Source organism: Coregonus lavaretus, assembly GCF_964263955.1.
Source record: "Coregonus lavaretus genome assembly, contig: HAP1_SCAFFOLD_7228, whole genome shotgun sequence".
Classification (NCBI taxonomy): domain Eukaryota; kingdom Metazoa; phylum Chordata; class Actinopteri; order Salmoniformes; family Salmonidae; genus Coregonus; species Coregonus lavaretus.
This window is the reverse complement of record NW_028156377.1, coordinates 1-19,193: the sequence shown is the minus strand read 5'-3', so window position 1 is coordinate 19,193 and position 19,193 is coordinate 1. Positions and strand designations below refer to the sequence as shown.

Genomic DNA, 19,193 nt, shown 5'->3' with positions numbered 1-19,193 from the left:
GACCTATAGTTGCTCTCTGCCAATGTAATTGATTATGTTACTTCCTCTTAACTCCCTCTCTCTTTCTTTCTCTCTCTCTCTCTCTCTCTCTCTCTCTCTCTCTCTCTCTCTCTCTCTCTCTCTCTCTCTCTCTCTCTCTCTCTCTCTCTCTCTCTACATCTCTCTCCCTCCCCCCTCCTCCCCCCTCTGCCGCTCCTTCTCTCCCTTCCTCTCCCCCTCTGCAGACTTGCGTCGGATGAACAGTTCCAGTGTGTTCTGGGACAGAGGTGTGAGTGGAGGTTACCAGGCCCTGCTACTGGATGAGGACCGTGGCTGGCTCCTGGTGGGGGGCAGAGACCACATCTACCTTCTCCACTCTGACAGCCTGGCTCTTCCTACACGCACGGTACGGACAGCACCCTAAATGTATAGCTAAGGCCAGCACCATAGCATACCATGACTCTGTTTTGAATCAGTCAAGGCTCCTTCCCAACTGTGTTCTCTTAGATCTCCACATTCTCAAGAAAACACAGAGGGATATCCTAAAGTAATGATGAAAGGCATTATATGTTATTATATATATGCATATTTAAGCCTCACCTGTATCCTTCCCTCCCTCCCTCCCTCCCTCCCTCCTCTAGATCTACTGGCCAGCTGTGAAGGAACACGTCGAGCACTGCAGACTGGCAGGGAAGAACCTGTCGGTAAGCAACAACATCTCTAAGAGCCAGAACAAACATGGATTAACAACATGGATGAACTTTCCCACAAATCTGTTTAGGTGCTCAGAAGATCTGATGCCTTATTTAGTAGTCATCTGGTACGGAGAGCCAGGCACGCTCATAGCACGTTATTGGGACAAGCACCCCTCACAGTGTATAATTAAAACAAGGCCAATCTTTATTTATGGTCATGTTGTTTTAGGTTTATGAGACCCAGGGGAGACGGGTAGGTTCTCATCCCTCTGTATGGGACCTGACTGACAATTCCTTTACATATAAAGTCATCCTTCTTCCACCCCCTCCCCCACCCCCCCCCCATAAAACAAATTATCAAAAAAAGGTGGTTGTCCCACTGGCTATCATAAGTTGAATGCACCAATTTGTAAGTCGCTCTGGATAAGAGCATCTGCTAAATTATGTAAATGTAAATATAACACACAATAACAACCAAAGGTGACAGGTGATTCTACTCTGACAATGTTCAATCAATTATTGGTTGATTTCTTCATAAATAATTGGCCTTGAGGCAAAGACAGCAAACAGATTAATCAGGCTGGTGGGTAGAAGAACAGGTATAGGATTTAGGATGGTCCTCTGTAGCTCAGTTGGTAACGCACGGCACTTTCAATGCCAATATCAAGGGTTTGATTCTCGCTGGGGCCACTCATATGTATGCACACAGGATGGTGTGTTGCTTTTGGATAAAAGCGTCTCCTAAATGGAATATATATATATATAATGTTTAATCTCTGTTAACTATGGGCTGTACTGTAGATGTGGGTCATGTATGTTTAATGTAAATCCTAACATCGTTTCAGACTGACTGCGCCAACTACGTGCGTCTCCTCCAGCCCTTCAACAAGACCCATGTGTACGTCTGTGGCACCGGGGCCTACCACCCACAATGCACCTACATAGACCTGGGACACAGCACTGAGGTGAGGAAAGGAAGGAGGGAGGGAAAGAGGGAGAGAGAGAGAGAGAGAGAAGAGAGAGAGAAGAGAGAGAGAAGAGAGAAGAGAGAGAGAGAGAGAGAGAGAGAGAGAGAGAGAGAGAGAGAGAGAGAGAGAGAGAGAGAGAGAGAGAGAGAGAGAGAGAGAGAGAGAGAGAGAGAGAGAGAGAGAGAGAGAGAGAGAGAGAGAGAGAGAGAGAGAGAGAGAGAGAGAGAGAGAGAGAGAGAGAGAGAGAGAGAGAGAGAGAGAGAGTTGGGGGGAGGCCCATGTGTACGTCTGTGGCACCGGGGCCTACCACCCACAATGCACCTACATAGACCTGGGACCTAGGTGGGGAAGGACTTCATCCAGGAGAGAGAGGCTCTGACTAAACTCTTTGTTCCATCTCTCTGACTAAACCCTGACTAAACTCTCTGTTCCATCTCTCTGACTAAACTCTCTGTTCCATCTCTCTGACTAAACTCTGACTAAACTCTCTGTTCCATCTCTCTGACTAAACCCTGACTAAACTCTCTGTTCCATCTCTCTGACTAAACTCTCTGTTCCATCTCTCTGACTAAACCCTGACTAAACTCTCTGTTCCACTCTCTCTGACTAAACTCTGACTAAACTCTCTGTTCCATCTCTCTGACTAAACTCTGACTAAACTCTCTGTTCCATCTCTCTGACTAAACTCTCTGTTCCATCTCTCTGACTAAACTCTCTGTTCCATCTCTTTGACTAAACTCTTTGTTCCATCTCTCTGACAAAACTCTGACTAAACTCTCTGTTCCACTCTCTCTGACTAAACTCTGACTAAACTCTCTGTTCCATCTCTCTGACTAAACTCTCTGTTCCATCTCTCTGACTAAACTCTCTGTTCCATCTCTCTGACTAAACTCTCTGTTCCATCTCTCTGACTAAACTCTGACTAAACTCTCTGTTCCATCTCTCTGACTAAACTCTGACTAAACTCTCTGTTCCATCTCTCTGACTAAACTCTCTGTTCCATCTCTTTGACTAAACTCTCTGTTCCATCTCTCTGACTAAACTCTGACTAAACTCTCTGTTCCATCTCTCTGACTAAACTCTGACTAAACTCTCTGTTCCATCTCTCTGACTAAACTCTCTGTTCCATCTCTCTGACTAAACTATCTGTTCCACTCTCTCTGACTAAACTCTGACTAAACTCTCTGTTCCATCTCTCTGACTAAACTCTCTGTTCCATCTCTCTGACTAAACCCTGACTAAACTCTCTGTTCCATCTCTCTGACTAAACTCTCTGTTCCATCTCTCTGACTAAACTATCTGTTCCATCTCTCTGACTAAACTATCTGTTCCACTCTCTCTGACTAAACTCTGACTAAACTCTCTGTTCCATCTCTCTGACTAAACTCTCTGTTCCATCTCTCTGACTAAACTCTGACTAAACTCTCTGTTCCATCTCTCTGACTAAACCCTGACTAAACTCTCTGTTCCACTCTCTCTGACTAAACTCTGACTAAACTCTCTGTTCCATCTCTCTGACTAAACGCTTACTAAACTCTGACTAAACTCTCTGTTCCATCTCTCTGACTAAACTCTCTGTTCCATCTCTCTGACTAAACTCTCTGCTCCATCTCTCTGACTAAACTCTCTGTTCCATCTCTCTGACTAAACTCTCTGTTCCATCTCTCTGACTAAACTCTGACTAAACTCTCTGTTCCATCTCTCTGACTAAACTCTGACTAAACTCTCTGTTCCATCTCTCTGACTAAACTATCTGTTCCATCTCTCTGACTAAACCCTGACTAAACTCTCTGTTCCACTCTCTCTGACTAAACTCTTACTAAACTCTCTGTTCCATCTCTCTGACTAAACTCTGACTAAACTCTCTGTTCCATCTCTCTGACTAAACTCTGACTAAACTCTCTGTTCCATCTCTCTGACTAAACTCTCTGTTCCATCTCTCTGACTAAACTATCTGTTCCATCTCTCTGACTAAACTCTCTGTTCCATCTCTCTGACTAAACTCTTTGTTCCCTCTCTCTGACAAAACTCTGACTAAACTCTCTGTTCCACTCTCTCTGACTAAACCCTGACTAAACTCTCTGTTCCATCTCTCTGACTAAACTCTGACTAAACCCTCTGTTCCATCTCTCTGACTAAACTCTCTGTTCCATCTCTCTGACTAAACTCTGACTAAACTCTCTGTTCCATCTCTCTGACTAAACCCTGACTAAACTCTCTGTTCCATCTCTCTGACTAAACTCTCTGTTCCATCTCTCTGACTAAACTCTGACTAAACTCTCTGTTCCATCTCTCTGACTAAACTCTCTGTTCCATCTCTTTGACTAAACTCTTTGTTCCATCTCTCTGACAAAACTCTGACTAAACTCTCTGTTCCACTCTCTCTGACTAAACCCTGACTAAACTCTCTGTTCCATCTCTCTGACTAAACTCTCTGTTCCATCTCTCTGACTAAACCCTGACTAAACTCTCTGTTCCATCTCTCTGACTAAACTCTCTGTTCCATCTCTCTGACTAAACTCTCTGTTCCATCTCTCTGACTAAACTCTCTGTTCCATCTCTCTGACTAAACTCTTACTAAACTCTCTGTTCCATCTCTCTGACTAAACTCTCTGTTCCATCTCTCTGACTAAACTCTGACTAAACTCTCTGTTCCATCTCTCTGACTAAACTCTGACTAAACTCTCTGTTCCATCTCTCTGACTAAACTATCTGTTCCATCTCTCTGACTAAACTATCTGTTCCATCTCTCTGACTAAACTCTCTGTTCCATCTCTCTGACTAAACTCTGACTAAACTCTCTGTTCCATCTCTCTGACTAAACTCTGACTAAACTCTCTGTTCCATCTCTCTGACTAAAGTCTCTGTTCCATCTCTCTGACTAAACTCTCTGTTCCATCTCTCTGACTAAACTCTGACTAAACTCTCTGTTCCATCTCTCTGACTAAACCCTGACTAAACTCTCTGTTCCACTCTCTCTGACTAAACTCTGACTAAACTCTCTGTTCCATCTCTCTGACTAAACGCTTACTAAACTCTGACTAAACTCTCTGTTCCATCTCTCTGACTAAACGCTTACTAAACTCTGACTAAACTCTCTGTTCCATCTCTCTGACTAAACGCTTACTAAACTCTGACTAAACTATCTGTTCCATCTCTCTGACTAAACTCTCTGTTCCATCTCTCTGACTAAACTCTCTGTTCCATCTCTCTGACTAAACTCTGACTAAACTCTCTGTTCCATCTCTCTGACTAAACTCTCTGTTCCATCTCTCTGACTAAACTCTCTGTTCCATCTCTCTGACTAAACTCTGACTAAACTCTCTGTTCCATCTCTCTGACTAAACTCTCTGTTCCATCTCTCTGACTAAACTCTCTGTTCCATCTCTCTGACTAAACTCTTTGTTCCCTCTCTCTGACAAAACCCTGACTAAACTCTCTGTTCCATCTCTCTGACTAAACTCTCTGTTCCATCTCTCTGACTAAACTCTGACTAAACTCTCTGTTCCATCTCTCTGACTAAACTCTCTGTTCCATCTCTCTGACTAAACTCTGACTAAACTCTCTGTTCCATCTCTCTGACTAAACTCTGACTAAACTCTGACTAAACTCTCTGTTCCATCTCTCTGACTAAACTCTCTGTTCCATCTCTCTGACTAAACTCTCTGTTCCATCTCTCTGACTAAACTCTGACTAAACTCTCTGTTCCATCTCTCTGACTAAACTCTCTGTTCCATCTCTCTGACTAAACTCTTACTAAACTCTGACTAAACTCTCTGTTCCATCTCTCTGACTAAACTCTGACTAAACTCTCTGTTCCATCTCTCTGACTAAACTCTGACTAAACTCTCTGTTCCATCATCATCTGACTAAACTCTGACTAAACTCTCTGTTCCATCTCTCTGACTAAACTCTGACTAAACTCTCTGTTCCATCTCTCTGACTAAACTCTCTGTTCCATCTCTCTGACTAAACTCTGACTTGTTATCTCTCTGTGTTGGCTCGGACGGATCACAGGGAGAGAGACTCAATCTGCCTTTCTTTTTCTTTATAATTTGTTTTAATTGTAGGGCGGATATCATAAATGCTATTAAAAAAAACAAAAAATAAACCCCTTTTTCGTGATATCCAATTGGTAGTTAGTCTTTTACCATCGCTGCGAATTCCCTACGGACTCGGGAGAGAGCCATTTACACAATCCTGCCAAGCCGCACTGCTTCTTGACACACTGCTAGCTTAACCCGGAAGCCAGCCGCACCAATGTGTCGGAAGAAACATCATCCAGCTGGCGACCGAAGTCAGCTTGCAGGCGCCCAGCCCGCCACAAGGAGTCGCTAGAGCGTGATGGGACAAGAAAATCCCGGGCCGGCCAAACCCTCCCTTAACCCGGACGACGCTGCGCCAATTGTGCTCCGCCTCATGGGTCTCCCGGTCACGGCCGGCTGTAGTGAGGCCTAAGCACATTATGAAAATCCACTCCACATAATGAAAATCCAGCAGTCAACACACAGATATCAACCCCCTGTGTGATCTCAAATGGCTCAAAAGATCTTATGTGGGCACACTCACCATTGGCTCTTCGACTTACTCCTCTTGGCCCCTTGGCTTCCATCCACATCACCCTTTTCTCAGCAAGGGATTTTGCAGCTCAGGGGAGGAGGGTTAATGTTATTGTGGAGATGAAATTATTACATTGTGGCAGTTGAGATGGTTCTCTGTGGTTGAGGAGGCTAATGCTATTGTGGATGTGACATCATTCTCTGCACAGATCAGAATAGAACATAGAATGAGTAGAATATAACTATATTGAATCTCTATGGTTCTCTGTTGGTCTCCTAGGAGCCGTCGTTCCGTCTGCAGAGCCATGCTGTGGAGTCTGGACGGGGGAAATGCCCCTTTAGTCCACAGGAACCCTTCACCGCCAGGCTCACCGGTAAGTAATATACAAATATTATGTCCATATAGGAGACCCTTGTAGTGACATACAGAACATTGACATGGACACATGCTATATTTTCAGTATATAAAGAGAAGTAATACATCCAGCTAATATGGAAAAATACTGACATTAATGAGACCCTTTCCTCCACAATGACTTACAGAACTGTCAACGTTGACTGTGACACACAATATTCAGTATATGGCCTATGCGGGAATCAAACCCACCCTTAAAAGACTTGAGAATAATTATGAAAACCTTCAGAAATGGTGTGACCAGGAAGGGAGTTAGAGAGAGAGACAGAGAACCACATTATTTAGTTCTCACATAGTTTGCAGTGGACGTCAATCCCGCCGGACCTCAGTACATAAAACATATGGTTCATAATTAGGGGTAATGGAGTTAGCGGCTACCACTGGGAATGAGGCTCTGCTCTGTACTTTTTAGGAGTTTTAAGACGCCTCTCTATGTGATTGAAGATCCAAAAGCATTAGCTGAATTCGATATTCACACAGGCTATATATTATATAAACAATATACTGTCAAAAAAACATGACAGACATGTTTGTCTGTTGCATAAGGGTATCTCTGTATGTATAGTTTCCAAAACAATGAAACCCGAATTACTCTTAGCCTAATAAACCAGCCAGATCGCTGAGTTCAGCCAAATTGACTCTGCCTTGAAGAGGGCATTATGAAGATGTAACAGAGATATATGTGTGTGTGTTTTCTTAAGCCAAACCGCTCCCTATCTCACCCCTAGATGGAGATTTGTATGCGGGGACGTCGGTGGATTTCATGGGCACCAACGCAGCTATATTCCGTACCTCTGTCCACAGCAGCAAACAACACTATATACGCACCGAGGCCTACCAAGACCACTGGCTCAATGGTGAGGCGCAGACGAGGACACAATGTCAAAGAAAATATAAATGTCTCTATGCCAGTTGTCATAGAGGTTTCCTAATTATACGTACCAAGCTAGGTCGCTGGCACAGGCCTCATCCTTAACTCAGACAATTCGGGGTTCTTGCCAATCTTGTCGTCATTTTGAGGAGGCAAATCACTCCAAGTCATTATTTGGCGTTTCTGTCTAAGACAAATGTCCAATACTGAAGTGAGTTGATGAGTATGAGTCCTCATTGTGATTTCCTTTGTTTCCCCAATGCAGAGCCTTAGTTTGTGGGTTTATTCTCCATCCCAGACAATCATCATGTTCTAGACTGTTCTAAAGGGTTCTCACAGATGTAGGATGTTAATTTTAGCCAGTTTGTTACAGCAGGAAAATAATCATGCAGCAACAGGAAATGTGAGTTATGTGGATTAGAATTAATGGACATTTTTGTAGGGTTTGCTAAATATTTCATAAGGGAAAAAATCAAGTCTGAAATGTTATAATGGAAATGACAAACTTTAGAATCCTTTTAAACCTCAAATACACTGCAAGTTTAAAATGTCCTGCATCTGCATACTGTACTATCTTCCTCACCATGATGTCATTTCCTCCCAATGCAGAGCCAAAGTTTGTGGGTTCCTTCTCCATTCCGGACACACACAGTGTGGACGATGACAAGGTCTACTTCTTCCTCAAGGAGACGGCTGTAGAGTCCAGCCAGTGGGACAAGAGGGTTTACAGCAGAGTGGCACGCATCTGCAAGGTAAATAGGATGATGTGGAGAACAGCGTGAGATGAGAGGGTGGATATGGAGAACATAACAAGTATATACTGCAGCGACCTTCACCCAACATTTAGCGACCTCATCAAGAGGTTTTGGACCTCTTGGCATAACGGTTGAGGTGTTGGCTTGATGGTCACTAGACCTTGTTTTGAGTCCCGGTTGGGGCTGAATTCCCTGCAATATTTTCACAAAGGGCTTAACAGCAGATCCTACAGTAACAGCAGATTCTACAGTAACAGCAGATACTACAGTAACAGCATATCCTACAGTAACAGCAGAGACTACAGTAACAGCAGAGACTACAGTAACAGCAGATCCTACAGTAACAGCAGATCCTACAGTAACAGCAGAGACTACAGTAACAGCATATCCTACAGTAACAGCATATCCTACAGTAACAGCATATCCTACAGTAACAGCAGAGACTACAGTAACAGCAGAGACTACAGTAACAGCATATCCTACAGTAACAGCCTATCCTACAGTAACAGCATATCCTACAGTAACAGCAGAGACTACAGTAACAGCATATCCTACAGTAACAGCAGATCCTACAGTAACAGCATATCCTACAGTAACAGCAGAGACTACAGTAACAGCATATCCTACAGTAACAGCATATCCTACAGTAACAGCATATCCTACAGTAACAGCCTATCCTACAGTAACAGCCTATCCTACAGTAACAGCAGAGACTACAGTAACAGCATATCCTACAGTAACAGCATATCCTACAGTAACAGCCTATCCTACAGTAACAGCATATCCTACAGTAACAGCAGAGACTACAGTAACAGCATATCCTACAGTAACAGCATATCCTACAGTAACAGCCTATCCTACAGTAACAGCCTATCCTACAGTAACAGCCTATCCTACAGTAACAGCAGAGACTACAGTAACAGCAGATCCTACAGTAACAGCAGAGACTACAGTAACAGCATATCCTACAGTAACAGCATATCCTACAGTAACAGCCTATCCTACAGTAACAGCATATCCTACAGTAACAGCAGAGACTACAGTAACAGCATATCCTACAGTAACAGCATATCCTACAGTAACAGCATATCCTACAGTAACAGCAGAGACTACAGTAACAGCATATCCTACAGTAACAGCATATCCTACAGTAACAGCATATCCTACAGTAACAGCCTATCCTACAGTAACAGCCTATACTACAGTAACAGCAGAGACTACAGTAACAGCAGAGACTACAGTAACAGCAGATCCTACAGTAACAGCAGATCCTACAGTAACAGCAGAGACTACAGTAACAGCATATCCTACAGTAACAGCATATCCTACAGTAACAGCATATCCTACAGTAACAGCCTATCCTACAGTAACAGCATATCCTACAGTAACAGCAGAGACTACAGTAACAGCAGATCCTACAGTAACAGCCTATCCTACAGTAACAGCCTATCCTACAGTAACAGCCTATACTACAGTAACAGCAGAGACTACAGTAACATCAGAGACTACAGTAACATCAGAGACTACAGTAACAGCAGATCCTACAGTAACAGCAGATCCTACAGTGACCGATTTGACTGATATTAGTGAGACAAAAAGTACCTAACTGAAAGACATGTAGGTGTTGATTTCATGTCCGATCTCCTCCTTGTGTCTCTCGTTAGAATGACGTTGGAGGGAAGAGGAGTCTGATTAACCGTTGGAGTACCTTCCTCAAGGCCCGTCTGATGTGTTCTGTACCAGGACCTGGGGGACTGGACACACAGTTTGATGAGCTCGGTACTCTGCTTTATCTATACTGCTGAAATGTTTTTTTTTATGTTTTAATGAACATTTTGACTTGTAATATCATGACTTTCATAACAATACATTATTAATTTGTTTGTTTAGTCGTTTTGGTTTTCTGGCTTGTAACTTTCCACTTTTTGATTTTGATTGCCAATGTTTCGGTGTACAATGTATTGGTAAAATGAGTACAGGTCATTATTTTAGCCTGATAAGGTATTCGTTTTGTTAACTGTCTCTGTCTGTGGTTCCCCACTGTGATTCATTTCAGAGGATATCTTCATTCTGGAGACCAAAGACTCCCAGAACCCCGTCATCTATGGAGTTTTCTCAACCTCCGGGTCAGTTTGGGCTTTAAACATTTAACAACAAATATTATTGTATGATTAATATGATTCATTTTATGACAATAACTGAAAATGATTGAATGATTGATTTTATTTTAAAGTGGAACTGACACTGGTTTAACTACTTTTCAGATATGAAACAAACATACAATCATAATATCAGTCAAAAATATCAACATCCCATTTTATGCTACAAAACCAACTTTATAAGTGGTTTTAAAAATAGGTTCTATTCGACTCAACATTCCATGACGCACACTAAGGTATTGTTGGCAGAATAGATGGATGCAGTTCAAAGCATGATTAATATAATTCACCAATACATTTCTTGGTAGTCCAAAAAATATTGCTCTCAGGTTGTAAATCACAGCTGGCCTGGTACATTGTTTGCTGCCTCCATTCGGGATGCACTGTTTCAGTGACTCAATACTTCGGACAGAAAAGACGAATGTAACTAAAGGCTGGGAATGTCAATACAATCAAACTAGCAAGGGCAATGATCACAAGTCAGTCATAGGCCCTCTGTAGCTCAGTTGGTAGAGCATGGCGTTTGCAACGCCAGGGTTGTGGGTTTGATTCCCACGGGGGGCCAGTATGAAAAATGTATGCACTCACTAACTATAAGTCGCTCTGGATAAGAGCGTCTGCTAAATGACTAAAACGTGAATAACGTGGCTAACAGGCTGGAGTACGTGTCAAACACAAGGCCGCCCGCGGCCCGAATAGGACACACAAGCGAGTCAACAGTTGAGTCATCTACTTTATGAAATTACAGCCTGATGCGCTCCAATCGGTGAATTCAACTTCAGTTGCGCTGCTTTCATTTGTCCAGTTTACCGGCGCACAGCGGAGGAAGTGAACAGACACATGTCACAGTCCTAGCTAGGCTACTAAAATGTTGCCGTCTGGCTTCGGTTTTTAAAGCTTGACAATGACAACCAAAAAACAAAACACCATGCAAAGGGGAAACATGTCGGCCTGTTATAGAAACATTTGATCAGTAGCCTAGGCTGGCTGCTCAACTACAAGACATTTTGAGTGCAACATACAGCAATGCTGCATTCAACCATACCAGTGATCCATGCAATGCAAAAAAAGGAAAAACATGTTTTATGTTTAAATGTTACAACAACATATAGCTATGTGTCGTATATGAAGATTATGACGTTGTTAATGTTTTTAAATGGAATCGGAGAGAATGTTTATTTTAGTTCAAAAGTAGCCATTTGTGGGGTGACGCCCCAGGGGAGACAGGTGATTGGACAGCAGAGGGAGCAACCCATATTTTTACATTGTTTATAAGTATATGCTGGAGGAAGAAGAGGTTAGAGCGACCATTGCAATCTGGGACGTCGCTCTCCGGGTGATCTTGACACCTGTAACTCATGCTGGAATCTTGTGATATGAATAAAACTTATGATCAAAGGTTCAGTATGAGCGGACTCCTTTGTTTGACAGCAATGAGCACCAGCAGCGACAAGATACGACATATGTTTTTGTTATTTTGAGTTATTAAATACTTTTTGATTAGGGTCGCAGCATATTGTGCACATCTGCAAGCATAGCAGCGAAGGCTGGACAAATATGATTTATCTCTTCTTTTGTTTTAATATGTTAAAATGCTACATACAGCATCCTATGTACATAAGTGGACATTATAAAGGGTCATATTTTTTCCATATCTAACAATGGCCAGTTCGCAGTTGCATGTTTGTTGTTGTAAAAACAAATAGGCTATGTCTGGCCTGCGAATTCGTTGTGTGAATCGCTTTTCTAGCTAGCTATGCTAAACTTGAACGACTGTTATCCACAGTTAGCTTATCTCTCAGTTGTCAATCAAATGTATTTGGCAGGCAGGCAGGCAAGTTCCCATTCAGTTATCAAAACGTGGGTTGGGACAAGCAGGCTTTGGCAGGCAAGTTGCAGAATGACGAGCAGACTACTATTCCCCATTGTTTATGTGTGCAATTTTGACGGCCAACTAGCTGAAAACTTTTGAGAGGGTTTATCTAGTTTTCCCTCGTTAGATTTTAGCTCATCTTGCTCTGGCTAGCATTAGTTGTTAATCTTGTTGTTGTTGATGTGCATAACTGAGGGAGAGAGAGCCTACGTTTTCATGGTTGATTGATCAATAGGACTGTGAAGTTCCCAAATGTAAGAGGACTCCCGTGGTATTTACATGTTTGCAGAAATCCATTCAGGTGTATTTTGTGGCTTTAGGTGAATGCGTTCTAATGATCTAAAGTCGCGCTGTTGCTACTGCCTGTAAACACACAGTCCAGTTCAACGTGAATGATGGCAGACCCGTTTCGCATATAGGCTTACTGTAGCGCCGATTGGCTTTGGCGCACTGGTCTGCATAGACTCCGGTCCTGGACAAGACAGATGTTTTTATTAGGTTTTATTTACTCCGGTTTATTAATTGTCATTTTCCCACTCTATATTGCTATAGAATTCTCACAAATTCCTTACTGTACGTCATTCCCAAACATTCTATGAATTTATGAAAACGTGAAAATGACCATATCTAAGTGCTCGCTTGTCAGAAAACGTAAAAAATATTATTATTCTTCCTGGGGGTGTATATGAACAGATTTTTAAAAAAGATTTCATGTTGCTGAAACGCTGTCAGTTCCACTTTAAGAACTAGAGAAAATACACTGTCACTGTATTGCAGACCTTTCATCTGTGGACAAATGAAAATGTGTGATTCTCAGTGAGAAACACCCTAAAAGACAACAGACCATTGAAAGAATGTTAAAAGGATGTTATCTTGTTCCATAACAAAACAACCAGCCAATCAGCCTGACACGTGCACTCTCCCACCCCCTGACACGTGCACTCTCCCGTCTGAGCACTGCAGTGACCCCAGGGGTTATTGAGGGGTCAGGGGTGGAGAGGCTCGGCTGGATGTGTTATTGTAACCCACCCGGATCCATGTTAACACTCTCTTACCCTATCCACCTTCCTCCTCTCTCTCTTCTCTTTCCTTTTTCTGTCTCCTCTCCCCTCCTCTCCTCTCCTCTCCTCTCCTCTCCTCTCCTCTCCTCTCCTCTCCTCTCCTCTCCTCTCCTCTCCTCTCCTCTCCTCTCCTCTCCTCTCCTCTCCCTCTCCCTCTCCCTCTCCCTCTCCCTCTCCCTCTCCCTCTTCTCTCTCCTTCTCACCCTCTCCTCTCCTTTCCTCAGCATTGAAACCCCTCTCCTCTCTCTCTTCTCTCCCCTAGTTCTGTATTCAGAGGGTCAGCAGTGTGTGTCTACTCCATGGCATCTATCAGGGCAGCCTTCAACGGTCCGTTTGCCCATAAGGAAGGGCCGGACTACCACTGGGTGGAGTACAAGGGGAGGATTCCATATCCACGACCTGGGACTGTGAGTTCTCGGCAGGGGCGGTCTGAGGAAGTGACAAACAGATAGACGGACGGATGGGCAAACAGACGGACAGAAAGATAGGGAAGCAAGCAGAAATAGAGATAGGCAGACAGACAGATTAATAAATCATTTAAAAAATACATTAGCTGTGCTTGATTGAGCTAGCCTTTTACAACGGAACTAATCGAAAAGTCCCAAAAGTGTAAACCCTGCCCCCCTGGCACTCCAAGCGAGTTTAAGGAAACTCTCAAAATATTTGAAAGGTTTCAAAAAGTATTTGAACCCTGGCCTGGTGGCAGACAAGCAGGCGGACAGACAGGCAGACATACAGGCGGACAGACAAGTGGACAGAAAGGCAACACGTGTGTTGATTTAAACTAGCTGGAAGCCAACCACTGGCTGGTTGATTAAAACAAGCTGATAAAGCTGTTGGAAGCTAACCGTGGCTCGTTGATTAAAACAAGCTGATAAAGCTGTTGGAAGCTAACCGCTGGCTGGTTGATTAAAACAAGCTGATAAAGCTGTTGGAAGCTAACTGCTGGCTGGTTGATTAAAACAAGCTGATAAAGCTGTTGGAAGCTAAGCGCTGGCTGGTTGATTAAAACAAGCTGATAAAACTGTTGGAAGCTAACCGCTGGCTGGTTGTTTTAACACCTCGGCTATGCATTCTCCTGGGAAGCAGTAACTTGTCAGCCAGAGGCTTCAGGGGAATGTTTAATGTGTTTTAGTGCTCTGTCGGAAATGGCTTGCTTTCACTGTTATTCTAGTCCCCCTGTTAGGAAACACTACAGGCAGTGGAGCGGCTCCTTGGATGTGCTTGATTACCACACTCACATACACACACACACACATACACATTCACACACACACACACATTCACACACACATTCACACACACACACATACCCACACACACACACGGTTCCTTGAAAGTGGTTGATTATAACTAGGGTCAGGGACGTCAGTGTTTTGGTTACATGATTAAAAATTCAAGTGAAACAGCTTCACATCATCCGCCAGTGTAATTTAAACCCCAGAGTCACTGAACAGCACGCATAGAGAGAGTAATGGCAGCTACATTTCAAAGGAAATAATGTTAGTTGAAATGGGGTCTGTTGCCGGTTTAAACACCAAATACTTCAACATGGTACTCATGCTTGTCATATCTAGCAGTGACTTATTTTTGCCAGGATGGTAGGAGGAAATTACATCCACTCTGATAACTGAAGATTAAATGACCTTCCTTAGATGATATAAGTAGCTGTGCTTTGCCTGAGTGTTACAGTGTGCAGTGTGTTTTGTGATGAAAGTGTTGTTAATTTTTTTATCATAAAACATTAAACAAAACCACAACAGTCATCTAACTAGAACAACAATACAAATCAGAACTCTGTTTTTCACTTTGACCTCAAGTAATAATCCTTGAATAATTATTGAATAACGCTTTCATAATCCTTTATATAAACCTTTAATAGTAAATGTCTTTCCCCAGTGTCCCAGTGTGACCTACGACCCCCTCCACAAGTCTACTCGTGACTTCCCTGATGACGTAGTGAGCTTCATGAGGGGTCACCAGCTGATGTGGGAACCCGTCCTGCCCGTCACACGCCGGCCCGTCTTCACCCGCGTCAATGTACCCTACACCCTACGAAGGGTGGTAGTGGATAGGGTGGATGCTGATGATGGACAGTATGACGTCCTACACCTGGGCACAGGTAAGAGAGCGTGTGAACGTGCTACACACTACCTAGGGTACAGGGAGAAAGTGGGGCTGGGATGTAGTAGTGAACAGTGTTCCCTACACCCTACGAAGGGTGGTAGTGGATAGGGTGGATACTGAGTATGATATATATATTGACAGTATGATATAATACATCTGGGAACAGGTATAGTAAGAGAGTGGGGCTGTCATAGTGAACAGAGAGCAGAGACCAACAGTAGAGAGAGAGGGGGGCTGATACCAACCGTAGAGAGAGAGGGGGGCTGATACCAACAGTAGAGAGAGGGGGGGGCTGATATCAACAGTAGAGAGGGGGGCTGATACCAACAGTAGAGAGGGGGGCTGATACCAACAGTAGAGAGGGGGGGGGCTGATACCAACAGTAGAGAGGGGGGCTGATACCAACAGTAGAGAGGGGGGCTGATACCAACAGAAGACAGGGGGGCTGATACCAACAGTAGAGAGAGGGGGGCTGATACCAACAGTAGAGAGAGAGGGGGGCTGATACCAACAGTAGAGAGAGGGGGGGGCTGATACCAACAGTAGAGAGAGGGGGGGCTGATACCAACAGTAGAGAGAGGGGGGCTGATACCAACAGTAGAGAGGGGGGGGCTGATACCAACAGTAGAGAGAGGGGGGGGGGGGGGCTGATACCAACAGTAGAGAGAGGGGGGCTGATACCAACAGTAGAGAGGGGGGGGCTGATACCAACAGTAGAGAGAGAGGGGGGCTGATACCAACAGTAGAGAGAGAGGGGGGGGGCTGATACCAACAGTAGAGAGAGGGGGGGGGGCTGATACCAACAGTAGAGAGAGGGGGGCTGATACCAACAGTAGAGAGAGAGGGGGGGCTGATACCAACAGTAGAGAGAGAGGGGGGGCTGATACCAACAGTAGAGAGAGGGGGGCTGATACCAACAGTAGAGAGAGAGGGGGGCTGATACCAACAGTAGAGAGAGGGGGGGGGCTGATACCAACAGTAGAGAGAGGGGGGCTGATACCAACAGTAGAGAGAGAGGGGCTGATACCAACAGTAGAGAGAGAGGGGGGCTGATACCAACAGTAGAGAGAGAGGGGGGGCTGATACCAACAGTAGAGAGAGGGGGGCTGATACCAACAGTAGAGAGAGGGGGGCTGATACCAACAGTAGAGAGAGAGGGGGGCTGATACCAACAGTAGAGAGAGAGGGGGGGCTGATACCAACAGTAGAGAGAGGGGGGGGCTGATACCAACAGTAGAGAGAGGGGGGGGGCTGATACCAACAGTAGAGAGAGGGGGGGGGCTGATACCAACAGTAGAGAGAGGGGGGGCTGATACCAACAGTAGAGAGAGGGGGGCTGATACCAACAGTAGAGAGAGGGGGGCTGATACCAACAGTAGAGAGAGGGGGGCTGATACCAACAGTAGAGAGAGGGGGGGGCTGATACCAACAGTAGAGAGAGGGGGGCTGATACCAACAGTAGAGAGAGGGGGGCTGATACCAACAGTAGAGAGAGGGGGGCTGATACCAACAGTAGAGAGGGGGGGGCTGATACCAACAGTAGAGAGAGGGGGGCTGATACCAACAGTAGAGAGAGGGGGGCTGATACCAACAGTAGAGAGAGGGGGGGGCTGATACCAACAGTAGAGAGGGGGGGGGCTGATACCAACAGTAGAGAGGGGGGGGCTGATACCAACAGTAGAGAGAGGGGGGCTGATACCAACAGTAGAGAGAGGGGGGGCTGATACCAACAGTAGAGAGAGGGGGGGGCTGATACCAACAGTAGAGAGAGGGGGGCTGATACCAACAGTAGAGAGGGGGGGGCTGATACCAACAGTAGAGAGAGAGGGGGGCTGATACCAACAGTAGAGAGGGGGGGGCTGATACCAACAGTAGAGAGAGGGGGGGGCTGATACCAACAGTAGAGAGAGAGGGGGGCTGATACCAACAGTAGAGAGGGGGGGGCTGATACCAACAGTAGAGAGAGAGGGGGGCTGATACCAACAGTAGAGAGAGGGGGGGGGCTGATACCAACAGTAGAGAGGGGGGGGCTGATACCAACAGTAGAGAGAGGGGGGGGCTGATACCAACAGTAGAGAGAGGGGGGGGGGGGCTGATACCAACAGTAGAGAGAGGGGGGGGGCTGATACCAACAGTAGAGAGAGGGGGGGGGGCTGATACCAACAGTAGAGAGAGGGGGGGGGCTGATACCAACAGTAGAGAGAGGGGGGCTGATACCAACAGTAGAGAGAGAGGGGGGCTGATACCAACAGTAGAGAGGGGGGGGCTGATACCAACAGTAGAGAGAGGGGGGCTGATACCAACAGTAGAGAGAGAGGGGGGCTGATACCAACAGTAGAGAGGGGGGGGCTGATACCAACAGTAGAGAGAGGGGGGCTGATACCAACAGTAGAGAGAGGGGGGGGCTGATACCAACAGTAGAGAGAGGGGGGCTGATACCAACAGTAGAGAGGGGGGGGGCTGATACCAACAGTAGAGAGAGGGGGGCTGATACCAACAGTAGAGAGAGGGGGGGGGGGCTGATACCAACAGTAGAGAGGGGTGGGCTGATACCAACAGTAGAGAGAGAGGGGGGCTGATACCAACAGTAGAGAGAGGGGGGCTGATACCAACAGTAGAGAGAGGGGGGTCTGATACCAACAGTAGAGAGAGGGGGGCTGATACCAACAGTAGAGAGAGGGGGGGGGGCTGATACCAACAGTAGAGAGAGAGGGGGGCTGATACCAACAGTAGAGAGAGGGGGGGCTGATACCAACAGTAGAGAGAGGGGGGGGGGCTGATACCAACAGTAGAGAGAGGGGGGGGGGCTGATACCAACAGTAGAGAGGGGGGGGCTGATACCAACAGTAGAGAGAGGGGGGGGGGGGGCTGATACCAACAGTAGAGAGGGGGGGGCTGATACCAACAGTAGAGAGAGGGGGGGGGGCTGATACCAACAGTAGAGAGGGGGGGGCTGATACCAACAGTAGAGAGGGGGGGGCTGATACCAACAGTAGAGAGAGGGGGGGCTGATACCAACAGTAGAGAGAGAGGGGGGCTGATACCAACAGTAGAGAGAGAGGGGGGCTGATACCAACAGTAGAGAGAGGGGGGGGGCTGATACCAACAGTAGAGAGGGGGGGGCTGATACCAACAGTAGAGAGAGGGGGGCTGATACCAACAGTAGAGAGGGGGGGGGGCTGATACCAACAGTAGAGAGAGGGGGGGCTGATACCAACAGTAGAGAGAGAGGGGGGCTGATACCAACAGTAGAGAGAGGGGGGCTGATACCAACAGTAGAGAGAGAGGGGGGCTGATACCAACAGTAGAGAGAGGGTGGGCTGATACCAACAGTAGAGAGAGAGGGGGGCTGATACCAACAGTAGAGAGGGGGGGGGGGCTGATACCAACAGTAGAGAGAGGGGGGCTGATACCAACAGTAGAGAGAGGGGGCTGATACCAACAGTAGAGAGAGGGGGGCTGATACCAACAGTAGAGAGAGGGGGGGGGGCTGATACCAACAGTAGAGAGAGGGGGGCTGATACCAACAGTAGAGAGAGGGGGGCTGATACCAACAGTAGAGAGAGAGGGGGGCTGATACCAACAGTAGAGAGGGAGGGGGGCTGATACCAACAGTAGAGAGAGGGGGGCTGATACCAACAGTAGAGAGAGGGGGCTGATACCAACAGTAGAGAGAGGGGGGGGCTGATACCAACAGTAGAGAGAGGGGGGGCTGATACCAACAGTAGAGA

The 19,193-nt window shown here is 45.8% G+C and overlaps 1 protein-coding gene across 1 annotated transcript; it reads left to right on the top strand.

Annotated features, from left to right (window-relative positions):
• Positions 1-227: 227 nt before the first annotated feature.
• On the top strand, positions 228-15,457 carry LOC311126425 (semaphorin-3D-like; the record flags this gene model as incomplete). Its single annotated transcript, XM_084200427.1, has 10 exons — positions 228-385; positions 621-683; positions 1,520-1,639; positions 6,482-6,575; positions 7,345-7,473; positions 8,097-8,239; positions 9,907-10,021; positions 10,299-10,368; positions 13,598-13,742; positions 15,235-15,457. Coding segments are annotated over exons 1-10 (1,252 nt in total), but the record flags the coding sequence as incomplete, so codon positions are not given.
• Positions 15,458-19,193: the final 3,736 nt, after the last annotated feature.